General features: G+C 41.4%; 1 protein-coding gene across 3 annotated transcripts in view; it reads left to right on the forward strand.

Annotated features, from left to right (window-relative positions):
• MYB (MYB proto-oncogene, transcription factor) overlaps positions 1-17,724 on the forward strand; it is a 28,411-nt gene extending 10,687 nt beyond the window's left edge. For 2 of the 3 annotated variants that reach the window (XM_027633837.1, XM_027633838.1), the window contains 7 exons: positions 659-916; positions 3,869-4,011; positions 4,714-4,828; positions 4,920-5,045; positions 5,719-5,829; positions 6,477-6,584; positions 16,299-17,724. In XM_027633837.1, the coding sequence (XP_027489638.1) occupies positions 659-916; positions 3,869-4,011; positions 4,714-4,828; positions 4,920-5,045; positions 5,719-5,829; positions 6,477-6,584; positions 16,299-16,415 (978 nt within the window). In that variant the 3' untranslated portion in view covers positions 16,416-17,724. Of the gene's footprint in view, positions 1-658; positions 917-2,141; positions 2,298-3,868; positions 4,012-4,713; positions 4,829-4,919; positions 5,046-5,718; positions 5,830-6,476; positions 6,585-16,298 lie in introns of all 3 variants that reach the window. The other variant, XM_027633836.1, reaches the window with a different exon arrangement.
• Positions 17,725-23,403: the final 5,679 nt, after the last annotated feature.

The following is a 23,403-nucleotide window of genomic DNA, read 5'->3' on the forward strand; positions in this document are numbered from 1 at the left end:
TTTTTTTTTTTTGGGTAATATTGAAATTAATAGTAAAACAACTGCATGCGTGATACATTAGTTTGGCTAGTTTTAACTTTAGTTAATGTTTTGCAATTTCTTCTGTTGCATGATCACACTGGAAAGAAACTTCTGTTAATTTGTTCTTCTGCTTTCCTAACCACATTGATTTGACAGCCTCTTCATTGCATTGGTGTAAGCTGTAGCATTAGACAGGGATAGCAGAAGACAAGGAGATAAGCAGACAAAAGCAACTCTAACTCTTAAACCCTTTAGCCTTCTACAGGGCTGAGCGCTCAGTAGGGAAATCCTGCCGTTTCTTGCTTCTGACAGAAAACGACTTGCAGACACTTTTTGAGCTCTTGGTGGAACACAAATTGAATTGATAATGTGTTACTAATGATATATGCCTATAATCCTGGAAGTGAATTATGAGGTAACTTTGGGATAACAAATACAATGCCAATATTACTTAGAACAAGGTCTTGCACTGAAAGGAAACATCTTGACAAATGTTTCATAGGCATAAGCTTTTAGATGATGATGCAACTATTATCTTTCTTCCAGTGGCATCTGACACCTTGTGCAATTTCATTGCTAAGTTCCTTCTGCCTTTCCCCCCTCCCTTTTCTTTTTTTTTTTTTCCTTCTTCCTTTAGACACAGAACCACACATCAAACTACACTGGCTGGCACACCACCACAATTGCCGACAGTACCAGGACCAGTGGTGACAGTGCACCTGTTTCCTGTTTGGGGGAACATCACCACTGTACTCCATCTCCACCGGTGGATCACGGTTGCTTACCTGAGGAAAGTGCATCCCCTGCACGGTGCATGATTGTTCACCAGAGCAACATCCTGGATAATGTTAAGAATCTCTTAGAATTTGCAGAAACACTCCAGTTAATAGACTCCGTAAGTAGACTTGCCACCTCAGGTGGATTTGTGCATGGTCAAAGAGTAAGGGGAGAGGAACTGGGACTGTCTTGAATGTGCTTGTTGTTTTTCTCCGAGTAATTTCTAGTTGCTCCAGGATCTGAAGCTTAGCTCCTGATGTAACAAAATGTAGCTGCTCGTAAATGAAGCCCTCGAGCATGGATGCGTATGCTTTTTGTGGGTGTCTCCCTTTCCTGCTGCATCTTGGTGTGGGAACATGACTTTTGGCAAGCTGTACAGTAGGAGCTTGAAACGATCTCTCAACATTAAGTCTCCTTAAAATAAAATCAGAGACACTGTGAAAGATTTTAAAAAAGGAAATGATACTTGTATATATTTGAAGTGATACATGCCATATATATGGCTGCCCCTGTATTTGCATCATTTTCTAGAAGTTTTTTTTGTAGCTTCAATAGCTGGTTCTCAAAGTTTAGGGAGCTTGCCCTGGCAAATCTCAAGGACTGTAAACACATATTGAACTGCCAGGTATCTGACTGACATCGACACGGGCCTTTTCTCGTTGTGGTCTCTGTGATGATACATGTACTGAAGTAGCACGTTGAAATATGTTTGTTGGTGGCAACATCCATCAGCAGCAGAAGTGTCCGCTTCATGCGACATCACGTCCCTTTCAGCACGTTCAGAGCAGGCTTGCAGGTTAGGAGTTTTGGTTTAGAGCACACGTTTTGCTAGCGAAAGGCACATCTTCATACCAAGCAGAAAATGCTGGGCAGATAGTAAGGGCATAGTGTGACTCATTCTTTAGGGACTCAGTTGCCAGCAACACCACTAGAATGTTAGACAGCTTGATGTGATCAAGGTATGTATTGAAAACACAAACAGTGTTCACAGTGTTACTACTCACATAAACGTGGTCAGGCTGAACTGAACTGGGAACTACTTGTTGTTGGTTACAGGCATATCCTAGCGCTGTATTTTCATGAGGTGGCACTATACACTGTCTTATACCTCTGTGCCTCCCACATTGTTTCAGAATCCTTCATCATGGGGTGATCTCAGCAGTTTTGAATTCTTTGAAGACACAAAAACTTTGGCTAGCAGAGCTCCCTCAGGCAAAGTTGCACAGCTTCAGCAAAGAGGGACCAGTGCTTGTAGACCTCAAGAATACCCCATCACAAATTTGAGCGAAGTCATGTCAAGTCAGGGCTCTCTACGCTCACCAAAGACCTTATCTGCCTCACAGGGCAGTGCGGCTCCGTGGGTCCTTCTTCGCAAAAGGAGAGGGCACTCCAGCCCCTTAGCCAGTGGCCACGGTAGCACCTTGGTCCTAGCTGACGTCAGCAGCTCAACTCCTACTAAGCGCTCCCCTGTCAAAAGCCTGCCCTTCTCTCCCTCGCAGGTAGATCAAGACTTCTGCACAGATGTTACTAAATTCTCAAAGTCACCCCAGTCTTAACAATTTAGAAACTAATCCTTTGGAACAAATGACTAATTACCGTTGTGCTTGTTGATTTTCACTCCGTGTTTGAATCTTCTCACTGCTCTTAGACTTCACCACTGAGTTTAGTTAATCAGCAAGCTAACTGTTGATTCTCTTCTTTTAAATTCATCTGTGGGGCTTGGGTTTTTGTGTTTCGTTTTTTTTCCTTTTTGGATAATTTCTGTAGGGGAATGAGATTCCTTGCTTTGCTCTTGCTGCTAACTCCAACTACTAGAGTTTAACATTTCTGACCATTTGTAATACTTTCCATCTCTGTCCACTTACAGTATGATTCATTGACCTAGAAAACCCCAAACTGCATTTAAATAGCATTCAGGTTGTGAGACAAACTGACAACAACCAGAAAATTCAAATCGCACTCGCCATCCTCAGCCCAGTCCACGTGGGTTGGAGTGGAATAGGAATGAGGAGGAAAATGGCCTGTTAAAATGGCCTGGCATGCACTTCCAAATTCCTGATAATGGTTGCTTTGTTTCACAGCTGTAGCACTATTTAAAAGTGTTTTGGATTTTTTGTTTGTCTATTTGTGTTGATTTGCCTTGGTTTTGCTTTAGTCTTTGAAGTCAAAGAAACACTATTTCATAAAGGATAGTAAAATATTTCATGTAATGATCTCCCACTTATTTCCTGTTACCTGTTAATCCTATGTCATTTATCCAGTGAAAGCTGGATTTTCGTAGATGCCACATTTTTATAAAGTAGCAAGTTGAGTCCAGAAGGTAATACATTGAATTCTTGTCAGAGTAAAGGATACCACTATGCTCACAGATTTGTAGATGCTGGAAATAGAAACAATATTTTAGGTTACTAGGCAGAAACATGCAAGGGCAATTTTATCCAAACAAATACTACTGCCTCCTTTTCAGTCAGCTATTTCTATTCCAAAACACTCCACGCCCCCGTCACAGGTGGCAGTTCTCATTTTATGCTGTGAAAACGAAGCACTTTGTTTTGAGAGAGATGATGGGAAATTTATTTTCCTGTCATAAACACTTCATTTACTGCCTTAAAAGCCCCTAGATTCCCCGTGTAAGTCTTTGTGGAATTTAACCCTGTTTCCTGTGGCTTTGTTTCTGAAACATCCATTTACTCATTTTCACCCAGTTCTTACTTGGGCACACTGCTCTTAATTAAAATTTATTTGGAGAAAATCCAAATCAGGCTTTTAAGATTTGGCTCTTAGAGTGGTAGAAAGTGTTTCTCATTGGAACCAAGTGTCACTGTCTTTAGAACTTCCCTCTCTAGAATTGCTTGGTTTGGCTTCCTAAGTGATCCAGCCAAACTGTTCATTATTTTTTCACAATGCAGTCAGGTATCCCACATACACCTACTTGCATCATAGGGTTAGGACAGTGACTCATGTCAATCAGAAGAAAATAATTTCTTTTTCTTTTGTTCAACAATGTCATCCTAACAAGTCAACCATTTAATCTGGATATTACTGTTAATTTTTTCTTTCCAACCTGCAGTTCTTAAACACCTCATCCAGTCACGAAAACTTGAACCTGGACAACCCTGCACTTACTTCCACACCAGTATGTGGCCATAAGATGGCAGGTACCACCCCGTTCCACAGGGACCAAACTTTCAAAGCTCAGAAGGAAAACCATATGTAAGTCTGTTGACTTGTTGGACTAATGAGGGTTCATTTCTTCAGGTTTGCATACAACCATAGTGCTGGGTCAGTGTATGCTTCAGTCTGAAAGAGGGCAGGTTTAGACCAGATATAAGGACAAAATTTTTTACTGAGAGAGTGGTGAGGCACTGAAACAGGTTGCCCAGAGAAGTTGTGGCTGCCCCATCCCTGGATGTTTTCTAGGCCAGGGTGGATGAAGCCCAGGGCAACGTGAGGGGAAGGGGTCCCTACCTGTGGCAGGGAGTTTGAAACTAGATGATAAGGGTTGGACTTGATGATCTCAGAGGTCTTTTCCAAACTGGTTGATTCTGTGATTCTATGATATTTAAGGTCCCTTCCAACCTAAACCATTCTATGATTCTATGCTTCTTGCAGAGTTGTTTGCTAACACATTCAGATTTTTCTTAGTTTGGAGTAAAACTTTCACTTCATGACTGTGGAGGTAAGTTACTAATACAGAACAGTCATACATGTAGGCTCACCAGTTTTTAAAATAAAGCCATTACACCTTATCACAGTAAAAAAAAATGTTCTACCAGGAAAGCAAAATGGATTATAGGCTTGCAGGGAAATATTTTCCCAAGTCTTACAACAGCTACTGCCTGTATGCACATATTTCTGTAAAGAGGTAGCATTTCCAAGTGTCTTCCTTTAAAGTTCCTCTCCCTCTTTTTAAAGTTTCAGAACTCCAGCAATCAAGAGGTCGATATTAGAAAGCTCTCCAAGAACACCCACTCCATTCAAAAACGCACTTGCAGCTCAGGAAATCAAATACGGTCCTTTGAAGATGCTGGTAAGCAGGAAACAATGATAAAAGTTGCTTTGATATTAGTGCAGAGGGATGTTCTGGGACTTGGATATAACGTTTCTTCTCTTCCTTTCAGCCTCAAACTCCGACTCATCTTGTAGAAGATCTGCAGGATGTTATCAAGCAGGAGTCGGAGGAATCTGCAATAGTGGCTGGGCTACATGAAAGTGGACCCCCTTTGCTGAAGAAAATCAAACAAGAGGTAAATCTCAAACTTACCTTAGGCAATTTAATTCAGAACACTTTCTGAGAAACTTATACGAATACCTTTTCTGTTAAATAGCTGTGTCTGTTTTTCTTTCATGTGAGCCCCAAGATCTTAGTGTCGGTTCCATATAGTATACTAGGCATGCCTAATTCATCTCCCATTGATTTCCATAGAAGTCTTTCTGCTGTTTTCAGCAGGGGTTTGCTTGGGCTGTTCTAATGCAGTTTTCGTTTGAAACTTAAAAAGAAAAGAAAAATTAGATAGGAATTTGGATTGAATCTTTCAAATATTGGTGAAAAATATAGAAGAACCCCATGGGGACCAAGCTCCATGGAGTGCCTTAGAAACCTGAACATTTGAGGACATTGAATTATATTACTTTGTCACTGAAGTTCTAAAAATACATATATTCTCAGTCCTTTCTAGGGGATTAAACTCCTGAATACTGACAGAGCACTGAGTGCAAGTATTCAAAGTTTTATTAGATGGCGATTTTTTTGAGAACCTTGAATTTTTTTCTTCTATAAAGAGCAAGGATGCTGTAAAAGATGTTATTGTAAACAGGCATTAGACACAACTGTGAAGAATATTTGTTCAATTTATTAAGCAACTGACAGAAATCTGGTCACTTAGGTACTGTTTGCTATCATGCCTTTCCTGCTTTCAGGTGGAGTCTCCAACAGATAAAGCTGGAAATTTTTTTTGCTCAAATCACTGGGAAGGAGAAAACTTGAACACTCAGCTCTTTACACCTGGGTCTGCTATGGAAGATGTGCCAGTAAGTTTTCAATGTGCCAGTAAGTTTTCACACCATCAAATAATTTTTTTGTTTTACACCCCTGTTCAATTCTTACATGCAAGAGAGAAAATATTTTGTCTGACCTTCTTCACAAGTAGGCATTATTCATTATTTCTGTATCATTTTCCTGTACTAAGCATAAAAGGCGAAATCCCACTCTTGATTAGATCACTGTAATGCCTGTAGAAGGTAGCAGAAGTTGCAGCCATTTTGCAGCCCACAGACTTTGGGAAGAGCTTGCACTAGGAGGACGCCTGCACTTGTGTATAGAAATGACTAGATCATGGAGTTAAAAACTGGTAAAAGAAAGAGAGAGTCTCTCTTGGTTTGTGTGCAAAGGAGACCTTGCGTGTGAGTGGTTTCCTTTGCTTTGCCAGGACTCTTGGGACTATTAAATGTTACTGTTATTCTTGCATTTGGGAGTTTCACTGGATGGAAAACCTTTGCACGTGGCAATGCTCCTGCAAAGCCAAGTCCCAGGAAGCCCAGGCTGAGATCTGCTCCCCATCTGTGATTACCCAGTATGACAACTTCTGCAGTCAGGCTGAGTTTGCTTTTAATACATTTGAATTCAGGTTGTTCCTGTGAGTTGCTGAAAATAATTTTTTTTTTCTTTTCCTGCTCAGAATCTTCTTACCAGCTCCATTTTAAAGATGCCTGTGTCTGAAGAGGATGGTAGTTTTCACAAAACAGTTGCAGTACCTAGAAACAGGCCACTAGCTAGTCCTCTGCAGGTAACTACTCTTTGATAAAAATATCCCTTGTATATAAATATATATATATATATACATCTATATATATTGTTTTCTCACAGATTGATTTTAAGTTTTGAGTATGGAAGAATGAGATGTTCAGATGAATGTGGCTGAGAATATCACTTTACCTGTGGAGCATGAGGACACAGTGGCTTCAGCTGTGCCAGGAAGCTGAATGGAAAAGTGCCATGTGTGGAGTGTTGTAACTCAGCTGGGTGCAGTGTTAAATTGGTAGGACTAAGAATTAATGTCAACCAGAGGCTTTTTTTATGGACTTCTTGTAGGCAGCACTGCTGTTTTGGAGAGCAGGGGAGTTGAGTGGTGTGGTGGTGGCCAGAACTTGTCACTGGCCTAGGGGTGAGAGGAGAAGACTCTAACACTGCCTGACACAGGTATGGCCAGTTTTGCCCATCCAGGCCAGCACTAGGATGGCCTTTCCCTGAGTGTTGGCTGAGGCTGGTCCAGAAACGCAATTGTAACGGGTGGTCTGAAGGGGTCTTTAACCCTTACGGCCAGCTGTACATCTCTGAAATTAATGAAATGTGATTGTTGTAATGTAAGACAGATGTGAGGCTGGGCTTTATGTATCTGTGTTTTTACCAAGTGTTAACAAACGTATACATTTGCTACACTTTAAAATGTAGCTATTACATAGGACCTGATCTAAAGCCCACCAAAGTTATTAGCTGCCAGTTTGTCAGCTCTTGTGGACTTTAGATGGGCCCCACAGCAAGTCATTCAGAAAATGAAACACGATGTAGATGGTAATTAATTATCCTTCCACCACAACCCATATTTTTGAGGTAGATGAATGTGATTTTGTAGCCCTTCTCCACACAGGAGAATTAAAGGAAAGTGTGTCATTCCCCAGGGTGAGTCACTGTCAGAAAGGAAATTGTAACTCCGTAGTTCCTGACTTTCAGACAGATAGTCCACATGGCTAATCCTTCCTTTCCTCCCTCTTTCCAGAATTTACATTAGGGTTTACTTACAGTAGGAAGGAATGAACAAAGGCTGGTTTTGATTAAGCATTTCTAACCAGGCATTAAAAAGGGAGATAATAAAATTTTACACGTCCCTGTTTGGCACAGTTTGCCATGGAGTAGGCTTGTATTTTCGCCACAGATTTGTTTGATGAAAAACAGCTTTGGAGAGCAGGGACTGTTTCCCCTCAGCGCAGGGGTGTCTATAGGGCCCGAAGACTCATACTCCCTATTGCTTATCTTCTCTTTTCTCATGAACTGTGGGTTTTCTTGCTGCACCGTGGTAGGTGGCTGAGAGAAGGATTTTAAGATCCACTGCCCCTGGTCTAGGACAGGTATATAGGGACTGAATTCAGACCACCTCATGGCAAAGAAGCCTAGAGCTCCAGCTTTGCAGGGGGTTGCTGAAGTTTCCTGGACGTCTGGCTCAGATCTGCTGCCTTGCCAGCATGCCAACACCTCTCTGTGACCTGTGCTAGCCAAACTCCAGGCTCCTCCATAGGTTTAGGGCAACATTTTCAGGTAGCTAAACAACATATTCTGTGTGTTGTCCTGTTAGCGGTAGTTGCCTGCACTCCGGCTGTAATAAAAAAGAAGCATCTGAGGTGCCTGTAAAATAGGATCCTTTGATCTTTGGTGTAAGAGTGTTATATTTCCTGCTATCTAAAAATAATTTCTTTATAAGCTGCTGTAAATGAAAGGGCTTGTTTAACCTTCTGTCCTCACTCATACTGATTTTGTTCAGGAAGTTTACACGAGTCAATTTGTGGATCATTCTGGATTCAATTCTTCAGTCCTTTCTCAGGAAAAGCATGTTAAAAGTCAGGTGTTCTCATTGTTTGGATAAAGAGGATTTTTTCTTAAGTAGAAACTGAATTAAAAAGGACTTCCCAGCTCATCTCAGAGTTTAAAGCATGTTGAACTGAAAGAAAAAGTAGTTGTAAAAAGCCCCAAAATTAATAGTTAGTAGGCAGTTTCTTGTTGTACTAGTATGAAAGTAAAATTGTTCTCTCTGCTGATGAAACATTCAACTTTTCAGCTGAAATATAATCTTAAGTGAAGGCTAGAGGTTTCTGTGATGGTGGCAGAGACGGCTTTTTCAGAACGAAATACAGGCTTTTTATAACAATGCAGCCAATGGCTGTGCTCTCTGATTTGGATTTGATGTCATGGTCAAAAGTAATGGTAAGGCTGCTTGGCTTCATTTCAGAGGGGAGAAGTTTGGCCCCATGAAGCTCAGAAAAGATGTGTAGTTTAGCTCTTTTTCACACCAAAAACTGCTGCTGCTCTGTCCCTAATTCTCCTTTTTTACCCCAGTGTAAATGGACTTGTATGATGAGGACATAGAGTGTCTAAAGGGTGCAAAGCAATGGAGAAGGTTGGCGTTTATGCTTGTTGATCGGTTGCATTTTCTACCTGACCAGTTTTTAGCATGTTCTGTTCTACACTATCTACACTTGCTAGTTTCTAATTTGGTATATTGCCTCATATATGAACACATGCATGGACACACATGTGAACACTGGACTAAATCCATTGATTCCATGCAAATAGACATGAAACACAAGGGAAATCATCTGGGTGAAATTTAATTTTGTCTGCATGTGTTGACATTGCTGCTGTTAATATTTTGGACCTGATCCAACTGTTCTTAGGCAAATTCTCATTGTCTTCAGTCCAAGTGAGAATTATAGCACTCTCTGCACCTTGGGATCTGTGCACGAAGAGGGAAGAAAGAAAGAAAGAGAGCACTGAACTTAATTTTTGTTAATATGCTTGGTTCTTAAAACTCCCTTTTAAATTGAACTTACATAAGAGGGAGGCAGTATATTTACCAGCCCACAGTATTTTTCATTGCTTTAATAATTTGCACTTCATTTACATAAAGATATTTGGCTAGCAATAAACTGATCAAAATGCTTGATTACTTACGGTTTTGCTGTTAAATTCCAAAGAAGGCAAGAGTAACAAATGTTCAAACAGATCTCTAAGGATATTTTTTACTGCATTTTGGATACAACTGATCATGTACAATTTAGTAATTAATAGCTGATTACCGTATCAGATAGCACAATATGATTCATGATCACTTAGGAGGAACAGCATGTTGCATAATTTAGCATGTGAGGTCAGGTGGCTGCATATAACAGCACTGGGAATATGGTGGTGTCAATGTTGTACTAGAGCAATGGGAGGAGAAGGCCCCTTAGACTCAAGAAGAGTTTGGGCTTGATCCCCATTCAATCCCGTGGTTAAGTCTCTCTATGACATTGGATGTAAAGGTAATTGTGTGTAAGACCTTTCTGGTAAGGTGTGAAGGTTCAGCCAGTTTTTTTGTCTTACACAACAAATCTCGTGTTTGTACATTAAGTATTATCTTGCTGGCAGGACCAGGTCGTGTCTCACCCAAACCCACATGTTGCCTTGGTGTGGACTTACAGTCCATTGCACAGATCCCAAATACTTCTGCTTTATATTGGTGGAGTTAGTTAAAACCTGTATTTTTGCACCCCATATTTTTGCCACTTACATGGCAGGTTGATTCTGGCCTTACGAGCAACTTTTCCAAGGGTTAAGATTTTGGGATAACCTACTCCAATACTGAGCATGTGCTTGAATAGTGCCTCGTAAGAGGTTACATAAAAAAACCTCTGTTTCTGGCCCTTCCTGTGTCAAAGTTAGATTTTATTTCACATTATGTTCTGTAACAGTAGCGGTACATAATACAAACTATCCTAACATAGACATTGTAACAGATAGAAAAGTAGGCTAAATCACAGACCTTCCACCTAACCCTACAGGCTATCAAAAGACACCATGAAATGGAACCTTTTAAGAAAATAGCGCTGCTTTGATATCTTCTTCCCCCAGTAACAAAGGAAACAACACAAAGTAGAAGCCCTGCAAGCTAAAGAGAACGTTCTTCAACCCCTGGCTCCTGTCACTTTCCATTTTTTAACCACAGACTGACACGTTTCAGCTCGAATTTCCTGACTTTCAGCGGTTTATGTAACCATTTTCTTTAAAGAGTAAGTTTAAAGGATTTTAAAACAGGTACTTGGTTAACCTTTTTTTGAGAGTGTAAGCTGTCATGAAGCTTAATTTTCTCAATTTAAAAAGTGAAATGTTATTTCATTTGCAGCTGGTTGTAAGATAAAATGTCCAGGAAGGCAGCATGGTCTCATGCAGTAGCATGAGCTTTCTCTTGTTTTCCTCCATAGCTTTTCTGGGGCAAGAAGATCCTGAAATCTCATACTCTTCTTTGTTTAATCAAGGGAGAGGAGGAAGCATGCTGTGTTTGAGATTTGCACAGCAAGGGAAGGTAGCCCTGTGGGTTTCCCTCACTTGTGTTGCCCCTTCTCTCACCAGTGACTGATGTGTACACGAAAGAGCTGTGCTTGGCACAGCTGAGGGAGCAAGAGGAGCTTTGCAGTTACAGGTCAGTCATTGCATGTTTTCCGTCCAGGGCAGCAGATTTTGAGTTGCGAACAGATCAGATAGAGCTGCCCTAAGCTGGTGGTGGTCTCTCAGAAAGAACAAAAGCGACAACTTAACTATTACCCATTTGCAGCAATGTATTCTGATCTGTGAAAAAAAAAAAAAATTACTTAAGGACAAAATCAGAAAGGAACTGAATTATCCTAGTGTGAATTGCAGATGCTTAGCCCACTTCCATATCACATCCATTAATCTTACTTGGAAAGCTCACATATCTTGAGCAGGAACTTTGTCTGAGCAAGGCTTCGGGATTAAGCTCTTAAAAGTGCCATCAAATAGCTTTTTCTAGCTCTGGTATCATGCTTATAAAAGTTGAAAAGTTGGACCATCGTCTTTTCTCACATTTAGCAAGCTGTATTTCTGAGCAACTGGGAAAGCCCCAGAGTTTAGAAGTCTGTCTCACACTCGAGAGGAGAACTAGCAACATGAGCAGAAATTGTTTTCTCTTGGTATATGAAGTAGAATTCTTTTATGGTCACTTGAGTTTTTCATTAGTCTTTACTGTCTGGTATTGATAAGTGAAAGGGCTGCTCTTGGTACAGCATCCTTACAGAACAGAAAACCATGTTATTCTACGTGATATTCATTGTATTCTACTTAGAAATTGTTTTGTTTAGGACACTGTTTTACTGTTTCAGAAGGAGTACCGCATTTCTGTTCCAAGCCCTCTTTTCAGTCAGTGGCATGTTCTGCAAACTATCCATACCATGCAATCTAAGGGAAAACTGGCAAGAAATCCAGCTTTTTGCAGCAGAAAAACATGATAAGAGACTTTCAAATAGTCTGAGCCCTCTAAATATTTTAAAAATACTAGCTTTTTTTTTTTTTCGTAAATGCCAGCACAGCTTGGCTAAATTAATGTGAATGTGTGTAAAACCACTAACTTTGCTGAAGATACTTGCCAGCATAGTGGAGATTTAAAATCTGTTTTCTAGCACAGTTCTTTGACCAAGGATTTTTACTGCACTTTCATCAGTTTGGGAGCTCAGCACTGCAGGACTGCAGCAATGTTTGGTTTTGGCATCAGTTCCTAACACACAAGGTGTCGTAACACTGTAGCTTTCTTATGCTCTAGAGACAGCATATGAAAAGGCAGTCCCAGCTACGAGTGCAGTAGGACAAGTTCTGTTAGAAGAGCACCTTTCCACAGTCTTTTTTTCCCTTACTCTGGTCTTATTTTCTTTAGATGGTCCAAGTTTTTATTTAAAGTGCTTTAACTGGATGTCCCAGTTACAACTTTGACAGTTTGTTTACAGTTCACATCTGCCTGAGGGCAGTCGAAAGCATATTACAGGATAAGTAAGGTAGTTTTGCTGCCAGGAGAAGGATGTGCTGGTAGGATTATTGAAGTTTAAAAAAAAAGAAAGAGAGTGGGAAAAAAAAAAAAAGGCCGGGGAGAATGACATAGCTGGAATTGTACTATGGGTCTGTAATTTTATCCTATGGAAATTTGTAGTCGTATGCCTTCTTCTTCCCCCCACTCCCTGATTTAACTTAAGAAGAGAAACTGCTGTCTGTGGAAGAGAAAAATACAGCTGGAAGTACTGGCTGAAAAGGCTTAAACTCTTTTAATTGACAGCAGAACTATAACTAGTCTGCCACTCTTCGAGACAATTCAAAAATTATGTATATGGGAAGAATTTACTACGGAAATCCGTTTCACTCCCCAGTGGCTGGGAATTTAGGTGCCAAAACAAACACCTCAATCTTAAATGACTGAATTTAAGTAGGGTGAAATACACTGAGTCAATGAACACATGTCCATCGATTCTAGTGGTTTTTGGGTCAGGCCTTTTGGCTTCTCATTACAAAGCTCTTGTGTTTCCACCCATTGATTTGCAGACTTAAACCTTTAAATGTGATGAGGAGGATGCAATGAGCTTTCTGCAAAAGGAGTGTTCTGACAGAGGTTTCTGTGCTGTTTTCCTGCATGCCTCTAGCTTTCTACCTAGGTCTCTTTTCTTTTGATGCATTTGAGGAGCACTGCTACTGTCTTGTATCAGCCCTGTCAGTACTTGCTGTGAACCTGGCATGGAAGGAGGCATTGTAGCATCCCTTTTTATCCTTTTTACTAAGAGATCCCATAGCTGTGTGTGACCAGGCCCAGGAAGGTGATTTGCCTGGGCCGTGGGACCCAGCATTCCCTGCCAAGGAAGGAAGGAAATCTTCTTGCGTCAGAATGACTTTCACACGTGCCTCTGGCACTGCACTGCAGGGCTGGCAAGGCAAAGGCATTGTGCTTTGTTTTGTGTTGGCTGCCAAGAGTCAAGACTTCAGACAGAAAGTGTTTATTAAAAATACCCACTGTAAATGTTCTCTGAGTTCCCCAGGGTAGAATTGAAAAATGTCTTAGTAAAAATGCTACATCAGAAAACATTACTTTTGGTCAAATTCTGTTTTCTTCACTAGAGCAAAGCTCTCACCACCATCACTGAGATGCAAAGTTAGTCTCTTTTTATAAGTTTGTCACAGGAGGAAAAAAAATAGCGTAATTTTCTGGGTAAATTAATACAGGGGTCAAAACTGTATGAGGATATTCTCCCATCAGCAAAACTAAAGTTGTTTGAAGCAGGCTCAAGTGAGGGGTTGAGCTGGTCCTCCTTGCCGTGTCTACCACCGAGTGCTCCCCAGGGTGGCCAAGCCCGGTGGGAGGGCAGAGGGTTACTGCCTGCCTGAGCAGCTTCTGCCACACTGACATCAGGCTAAATGAAGACCAGGCTTTCAGTGGAATGAGTGACATGTAGCAGCCTGCTGAGATGTTGGAGATACCAGGATACAGATTTATTATTTTTTTTTTCTACTAGGCACATGGTTGCTAATACAAAGAACTCAGTGTAGATACTAACGATTAAGCCTAATTTATGAAATAGGGACACTCCTTGCCTGAAGTTACTTCTATTTTTTAAAAATTGACATACTGTGACAAATGGACTTTTCCTTACATGTTTTCAGTTATTTAAGGGACTGCTGATCTCTCATTTCTAGACCAGTGCATTGAAGCTGTGGGGGATCATAGGGAAATACCTGTCAGACACGTATTTGTGTTGAAATGATGGATATTCTGGAACTACCAACTACTTTTGAGGTGTACAGAACAAATTCAACTTCTAAGTAAAACCAATGGCATTGTACCAGGCATTAATTTGGTCCCTGATACAAATACCTCTGAAAGAGTAGGGGAAAATATTCACAGGTGCCTGAGTCCCACTGAGGATCAATAGGAGCTTGTAGGTTCCCAGCTTGTGTAGGTGCCTTTGAAAAAGTTACCTTGGAAGCTGTTTTACCAAAACATAAAAGAAGCTGTGGCATGTCACATGCGTGTCTGTGGCATGCAGAAAGTATGTCACACCTGCTTTCTGGCTGTGGCATGTGCCTTAGGCTGAGCCACAGCACAAGGTATACAGCCAGTCCATGTTGAACTGCTCTAGAAAAGAGGTGTATGGCATGTTTGTTCACTTCACAGATGCAGCTTTCCCATAAAAAGCTGCAGAAACTTGATTTGAGGCCTGACCTGGTTCTCCTTCAGATAAGGAACTCCCATAGAAGCTCAGCAGGAGTTTTGCTTGCAAAGTGGCATCAGGAGCAGAGACAATATTTGGTACCTCTCTACAGAGAAGAGAAAGCCATGTCTAGGGAAGCCCAGCAGAAGATTACAGAGGACTAATGCACTTTCCCTCATCTTGGCCATTCTACTTTGTTATTCACTGGTTTGGTCCCTTTTTAGACTGTAGCCTTCCGAGGCAGGGAACCTCGGTCCCTGTGTTTGTACCAGTGCCCTGATTAGGGCATGTTATGTGAAATTATCTATATTTCAGCCCAGCCTTTTACTATCCGTATGTCTCAGATAACACAGTTTACAGTCAGGAGAGTGTTCTCTAAACACTTAGGCCAGAAAATAGTTTAAGGATCCTCTTGCAAAGTTAGCAACTAGCAGCATAAAGAGCCATGGGCACACCAGGACAGTTCTGCTCTTAGCAGATGGTTTGCAGTCCAGTAATTATGCTTCATCCAGTGTCCTAGATATTGGGAAGGCATTGGCCATGTCATTGAGCAACATAGTTATTGAACTGCAAAGATGATCCTTTTTGAAAGCAATCGAAAACAGAGAAGGGCTTCTCCTGACTTGTCTTTATTGGTGAATCTTGAGCATACACCTCAATATTCAGCAGTACTGAGATCCCTTGTGGGCAGGCAGCTTTCCGTTAAGCACAATCGTGTGCATTTTTGGCATGCAGAGGACTCATGCAGCAAACTCTATGTAATAATAGAGTTGTTATTCTGGGCTTAGGGAATATCTCAATGTGGAAAAGCAGACACAATGGGTAAGTGAAGGAGTTCAATAGAAAAAAAAAGAGGTTTGTGTATACTGGTGAATTCCAGGAGCTTTGAAATTTCATTACTGTTTATAGCTCAAGGCAATGAGAAACATCTCATATGTGTAGTGAGTAAACAAATACAGTGCACACAGCCCTCTGCAGATATGTTTATCTCACTTTAACATTGTACTAAATGGTGTCTGTAACCTCCATAAATACCACAAGAAGTGAAATGGCTTACATGATAATTAAAATGCTGTTTCTGCTGAGAGTCGAGCCCCCCTCCCCTTCTCCTTTGCTGGAGGAGCGGAGCTAATGGGCACGTGCTAATCACTGTGCACAGGTGAAAGCAGCCTCAAGCGCGGGATTTTTCGTTGGCTGTGGTCAGGACGTCAAGGTTGTTGGGTTCATTTAGGGAACTTGCGGACAGCACAGCTGTATTTCTACAATAGAAGTTCAGCAGGAATTTGTGCATGGTCATAGCACTGAACATAACTGTGGGCTTTAGCCTGGCTGTATTCTCTTGACTGTAAAGTCCACCTGCCAAGTATATTCTCTTTTAGACCTTTCATGTAAAGGAAGGATTAAAGGCAAGGCTATAGATATGGCCTCGTAGAAAAGACATCGTCTGAGAGAGAGGCAGAGAAGTTTTGATCCTGGCTCTTGTGTTGTGCCCCTGTGCAGGTCATCTGGTCTGCCTGCCCCTGTGGTCTCTAACCAAGGAGCGGGGGTGATATTTTTTTGCTTGTTGTGTTAAGATTTCAGTTTCTCTGGAGATGGGACAACATCCTTCTGCATGTTCATGCAACAGTTAATTAGAAGCGGGCCCGGCTTTGGCTGGGGCTATGGATAAATCACATGGCGTGCAACTCAAATCTCTCTGTTTTCTAATTCAGCATCTGAACAATGCCTGGGAGTCAGCATCCTGTGGAAAAATCGAAGATCAGATGGCTCTGACAGATCAGGCACGCAAGTACATGGCCACCTTCCCCACTCGGACTCTAGTGATGTGAAAGGGTTGACGAATAGAGAAGCATTATGGTTTTGAGAACACTTCACCTCTGCTGGGAAATTCCTGTTCCTCTGCATGAAAACTTTTCATGAATGGGAGAAGAGCCGATCTTTGTTGTGGTACAACAGTTGGGAGCAGCACAAAGTGCATTTACTCACTCAGCACATATATTCTTGTTGGATTTCACCCAACTTAAGAGTTGTTTTTTTTTTAATGATACTTGCCTAAATTATTAGGTATTGAGTTTGAATCAGTAATTATTGATCTTAAGTGCAGACTTATAATAAAGACAATTTTTCTTGTACTTTTTGAGATCAAGCAGACTTAATACACCAGTATTGTTATTTCAGTGATGTGCTAGCCAAGGGGTGGGGTTTTGTTTCTTTTTTTATTTTTCTTTAATAATAAAAGAGCAGGTACTCAAACAGATATATTTTAAATCACTGAAGAAAATGCACTGGTGTGAAATACCGAAGTGAAAAGCATTACTATAAACGCTTGTCTGTGCAAAAGGGGAAAACTGATTAAGATCGTGAATACTCAGATATCCATGCGTCTTGAAATACTCTTTTCTGTTTTGGTTCTAGACCAATATACATTGTGTGTTTCTGTTGGGGGGGTGGGTAATTAGCTTGCTTTAAAAAATATTACTGTATGAAACATAGATTTATGAGAAAGAATATATTTTTATTCAGTAATTTAATTTTGTAAATGCCAAATGAATACTGTGTTTTGCTGCTACAGACCATAGCGTGTAGACATGCTGCTAGTGTAAAAGGAGCAGTAGAGCTTTATGGAAAGAAAACAATTGTTGATGTTAGCTAATTGACTATGCACTAGCATTCCAGACCTTTTTGTTTTAATTTTTTTTACATCATTTATATTTTTTCCCCTTTTTTTATAAGCAATATTTTTGAACACTGTTCCTGGGAGATTTTTTCTTTGTCTGGATGTGTTGTTTTGTTTCTCATTGGTTTGTAACAGCATGCATTGCACCTTCATATGTTTGGGAGAACACTGTCTTGTTCATGTTGTCTCTTTTGTTCCATGTCTAGCTAGTTGTTCCCTAACTTGGGTCTTGTGTACTGAATCAGGTTCTTAGAAATTCGTGGTTCTTTGTGCTGCCCTATCAACTCTATTGATATGGCAAAACACTGATTTGATTTTATTTTTTTATTGTTTTGGTTTTTTATAACAGCCTTTGAATTTGCTGCCTTAATAGCACTTGGTGCAGCTTCATCTGCACCTAATTTTTTATACAACAATGTACTGCCTTGTAGATAAATAAAGTGTGTTCTTTTTTACTTAAACCGTATCGTCTCCTAATCTCATTTGTCTTTAGTGTTTTGGTGGTGGATTTAAAGGCAACAATCAAGGTTTTTCCCAGTGCACTCAGATAAGTAAGGAATAGGGTTTTGCACACCATAGATAGCCTCAAAATCCTTGGTTCTCATTGATTGCTAAGGAAGTGGAAGGAACACTCCACAAAACAGTGAGTACTGAGCATGTTGTGCTCTCAAGGCACATTTTTAGTGACACCAAAGTCCAGGTCAGCTTCAGTCAGTGGGAGACTTACTGCACCTTTTATGCAAAACCGCCCTTCTCCAAGAATGATGGCTAATTTATTTGTTCATCTAAGACTGCCAGGTCAGGAACCAGTTGAATAAGAGGGAAATATTCTTGAGTTCTTACACTGTAGAACAAGATTTTTCACACTTGTCTTAAAAAAAGAGAGGTGAGAATATACTTTGAAGCCCTGGTGCATTATGCTGCACTGCAAATAATTGGTCAGACCTTCAGAGCCTTATGCGGCTCAAGCGCTGAGTGACAGTCAGACCTAGGAAGGCTAGAGATAAAAATAATTCCCAACAAAACAAACAAACAAGAAGATGCAACCTGCTAGGAAAAAAAAAAAAGGATTTTTAGTAGCTTGAAAATAAATTGCTGAAATCTAAGTTGATGCAAGTGCTTGAAGATCTGACTGATATTCATGAGAGCACACTTCAGCTCCATGATGGAAGTGTAGCCATATATGGGCTGAGCCCCAAAGGTGCCTTCCAGTCCATTTTGCTCCTTCACCAGCAGCTTGCCTAGTCCTCCCAGCTGGAGTCACACACCAGCCTTTACACCATGCAGTGCACAGAAAAGGAGGAGCAAAAAAATGTTTTTCACCCTCTGCAAAGGTCCCTTCTCGCGTGCTTTTAGCTTTCAGTGCGAGAAGGTACTAGCACTTGCAGCAGCCCCTCCATGTTTTGCCTGTATTTCACATCTATCCCACATGTGTGGCTTGGGCTCTCCACTAAATGCTGGGGGGGCTGGGGAGAGGCAGCCCCAAGGCAGTTTCTCAGAGGTTACCGCAGGCAGGACTCTGGTGCTGAGCATGGTTTATAGAGAAGGGGAAGTCTGTGGGAGCACTTGCCTGTGCCAAAACTGCAGGCTCATGCCATAAAAATGCTTGTGCAAGACGTGAGGGAGGACTGCAGGACTCAATGGTGTGCAAAGTGGAAAGAGGGAAAGGCCTGACTTGAGGCATGCCACATAGCTTAAGCAACCTGTTACAGCTTAGGAAAAAGAGAAAAAAAAGGGGGGGGGAAAGAAACACCAAGCTTACAACAGTTCTTCAAGGCAAAGCTCCTGCCTGGTAAGGCTCAACTCCACCAATCCTGGCTAAGTTTAAACAGATCATTATCCCAGTGCCAGGTACCATGGAGGCTCTGCCTGCAGGAGTGGGCTTTTTCCCCCCTACACCTTCAGTTTCTTTAAAACTCATTTTAAACATGTAAAACTACTACAGTAATTGTCTTGTTGTTGGGCACACTTAGAGCTAATACAGAGGAAAATATTTCTTTCCCCTTTCTCATTTTACTGAAAATGTAAAGGACTTAGTAGATTAAGGCTGATTTGCATATGTTTCTGCATGCATATGGTGCTCTGCTTGAGTGAAGAAAGAGGCTTTCTTTGGATGCTGTACCTAGGAACTGGTTATTTTCCCTCCACCAACACTGGCTAGGTTTCCTTTGCAGCAAACTGCCACCTCCTGCATGTCTTTCTCACACAAATATCCCCATGTGGCTGTGCTCTGCTCACTGTCTGAAACACGTCTTTGAGAGGCCCAAAAGAAGTCCTACCTGTCTGGTAAATTCCATTTTGAGCATCAGACAGGCAACACCTATTCTGAGACAGGTCTGTGTAAATGCTCTTGGTGACAGCTACTTGGCCTTGCAGTGGCCTCTGCACAGGTGTATAGCCATCCTGTGCCCATTTAAACCTAGAGTAAGCTACCAAAATGAAGGGAAAGCAGGTTCAGTCAAGTTCTCATTTAATGGAGAGTAGATATTTGGCTCAAATTTCTATGAACCTTTTTCTTCGGTGTAATTATAATTTAATAATGTTGTCAGTGGGAATTCTTTTGATTTCTGAAAAGAATTTAAATTATCATTTCAGCATGTGCCTCTAATTAAAAATGAAGAGGCAAAGGAGCCAGGGCAAAAATAAAGGAAAATACCAGAGTGTGAGGTGTTTCCCAGCTAATGCCCTGTAATTCTCCAGCTTTCTATGCAGAGAATCCTAGGGGTTCAATGCCCACAGGTCTGACCGATGTGACAGCTGTAAGCTAAACTGTAAAAGAGCCAGAGCTTGGATTTGTTTGGAAAAAAATATTAGAGCTTGAATGAAAGAGCCAGACTTTGTAGTTAGGAGCCAAATAACAAATCTGCTGAGGGTAAAGCAGAGAGCAAGCACAGCATCAAATATTCTGTAGCATGGAGTGATCCGTCAAAAAAACCAGAAGACTTTTCCTCAGTATTTGTAATCTTGATCCTTATCTGTACCAGCTAAGTCAAGCCCCCACAGTCAGGTACATAAGCAAAAGGTGTTTCTGTAGGGTTGTGACAGGACCATCATAATCATCACCTCTTACTCCTGCCATATTTATTTGTATTTTTACCTCAGTCCTGATTTGAGAAAGGTGTGATGGCAAAGCACAGAAAAAAGCCTTGTTCCTAGAAATCTATTTAAAATGTTGGGGTTTGGGTTTTTCTGTTGATTTTTTGTTTTTTAAAGAGTATGTTATAAATATTTCAGTTTGGGAAAGAATGATTTTGAGGAACTGGTCTGCATTTTGCCTGTGTCCTTGTTACCTAGCACAGAGGGAGTCAGGCAATATCCCACATGTTGCTCCAGAGCAATGGTGGTGTTCTGCCTGGGTGGTCAAGGAAAGACACTGGTCACATCTTTCAATCACCAGGCTAATGTCTTAATTCAAAAGGAAGTAGTGCTTCCTGACCAAATGTACTTCTTCCCTTTGTTTGCCTCTTTTATTTGACCTTGACTTTGATGTCTCAGCAGTTTTCCTTGAAGACCCTGCTACCAGCATAAACTTGTTTGTGACTTCTTTGCTCTCAGTAACTGATGGAGGTTAAGATAATGAAGATAGACCATAGAGGTCCAAATTCTGCCTTCATCCATGTTTGCAAGCCAGCAGTGGTTATATAGCTCATTTTTAAGGGCTGCAAAATATATTTACTCTGCTATTATTTTTCCATAAATTATCTGTAATCAAGTTGTTGGTTGGGTTTTTTTTCTACAATCCCTCTTGATAAATGACATTTCAAGAAGGCATTTTCCCAATCTATTTGCGTATCAGAATAATTGCTGACTTTTTAATTGTTTTGTAAAAGAGCCTCCCCTTCTCAGGCTGCACAGGCCTTCATTTACAACCTAGCTCTATTCACACCCAAGGAAATTTTGTTTCATGGCAAAACAACTTTTACTACTTGATTCAATCACTACTCATCACCACAGCTCCAAGACATGCTCTGTACACACATCTGTCAGAGAATCGAAGAAGAAAGTTTCAGGAAGCTCTCCCCAGACAGGTTTCTACACTAACCATAGAGACCACCTCTGCATCTCCCAGTTCCTGCCAGCCCAGCTGCAAGCCTGCCATGGCCCTCCCAGTGCAGGCAGTCCCCAAAGAGCTTTGACAGGGTGCCTGCAGGTGTGCTTTCCTGCCTGCTGCCTCTCTTTCATGTTTCATTAACTCTCTCATCAGCCTCGATCAGCACAGGAGTTATCTGAAGGTGCAGGGAGGCCATAACTATTTCAGTGATGGGTTTCGATATCTTTGTTCCTACCAGCTCAAGGTAGAGACCTCCGAGGTGCTGGCTCAACCTTCCTGTGCAGATAAAGACACTGCTAGCCTGTGCTACCAGCTGGGAAATGTAAATCTGCAAGGGGTTAGAGCTCCTGCCTGCCCAGCCAAGCCTCACTGCACCAAAGAATTAAACTGAGAAACAGCTATGGTTTGCTGGAAAGGCCTAAAACACCTTTCAGTGAAATAATAAAGAAAAGAGATGATACTTCACTTTTCTGCTCTGCTCTGCTGATACTGGCCATCCCCTCTGATGTCCTACCTGCTTTAGTTGTTTCAACAAGGCACGCCTCTATAGAGGTCTGGCTCAAACACTGCTGAAAATGGATTGATAAAAGTCATTTGCCTCTGTGACAGCAGAGCCCATGCTTAGTCAGGGCTAAGGACATGGATCATTTCCCTGCCCGTGGCTGATGGGGTCCTGCCATTCCCACTCAAGAGAGGCCCCATACACTCAGGATGGTGTCCCTGCTATGCCCAGGTTCAGGAAAATCTTCACTGAAAAGCAAGCTCTGGTTGTATCTCAAGTAACATCGTCCAGTCAAGGAGAAAAAAGAAAAGCCTTTCACTGAAGGTGATTTGCCTCTGGCTGGGAGGCCCACCAGGTATTGGCATGGCAGATCATGTTATGTCCAGCTTTGGCACCCTCTCAGCAGCTGCCTGCCTGCCCAGGATGGGGATGAGTTCTTCTGCTGGGACCCCCCATAAGGGTCCCACGGTGGCACCCCAAGAGCAGCAACTCACAGGCTCACCTCCTGAGCTACCACTGATGCAGGCACAGCCTAAACTTTCTTTAATCAAAAAGGTTAGAGTAATTCTTTCCTTACCAACCTCTGATTTGTGGCCATATCCTCTAACAGAAAACCCATAACAAATACAAACGGAGTTTGTATGGTGATAAGCTACAGAACTGATGTGATAGTCATCCTTCTATCACTGCTCTGAAACACATGGCTTTCTGGTACAAACTTTCATTGCATCCAGTTGGTGTAGCTGCTGTTTGTATCTCAGAACAAGAACTAATATGATGAGAGAGGAGTGAACCTGACACACAACTGCATCACAATTTTGCCACAGGCATCAAAAAGCACAAAACATGATGATTAAAATAAGATGCTGAATTATTCCAGTTCCCTCCTTCCTTGTTAAGTTGTCACTTCCAAGTTTTGCTGTGCTGTCTGATATCCAAAAAATACTTGTTACCATCTTCTCTGGCAATTGATCAATCAAGCAACTTGATAGTTTGAATGGAGTAAATGTGAAAATTTATTTGATACCTTGGTTTGCCTTCCTGTCAGTGGTAGAAGCTCTTCTTCCTTTCTCTTTAGCACTCATAACTAACTTTTTCCAAAGTATTTCTAATAATAGAAATCCGTTTCTGTCTAGATCACAGGAAGTTTTCCAGTAGGCTGAATGTCTCGAATGTGCCCCTGTACTCTCTTGAAGCCAATGCTGAGGGTGCTACAGCTTCAGTCTTGCTATACCGAAGCAGGTTTTCACACCCTAATCCAACCTTTCCAGTAGAGCCAGGCTCTGTGGAAGAAGGAGAGTCCAACTGCTATGCATGTAGGTTTGGACTGATTAGATTTCTATTGACTTTGCACACTGGCTGGTCAAGGTCACCCTAGTTCTGGAGCAACATTCTGGAGCTGAGGATAGTATGAGAAGTTGCATGTAGAATAACAAAATCAAAAACAGAGTGTGCTGCCATTGCAGTTTCCAAGTCCTTGAATCTTCTGAGGAAGTTTGCGTTCATTAGAGCGCTGCTGTAAGTCAGCAAATGGAGAAGCACTGGCTTCCCTAAAAGGTTATGATTTTCCTTTACATTTATTTAAAC

The sequence above is a fragment of the Corapipo altera genome, unplaced genomic scaffold, assembly GCF_003945725.1.
Source record: "Corapipo altera isolate COAL_440 unplaced genomic scaffold, ASM394572v1 2b, whole genome shotgun sequence".
NCBI lineage: Eukaryota > Metazoa > Chordata > Aves > Passeriformes > Pipridae > Corapipo > Corapipo altera.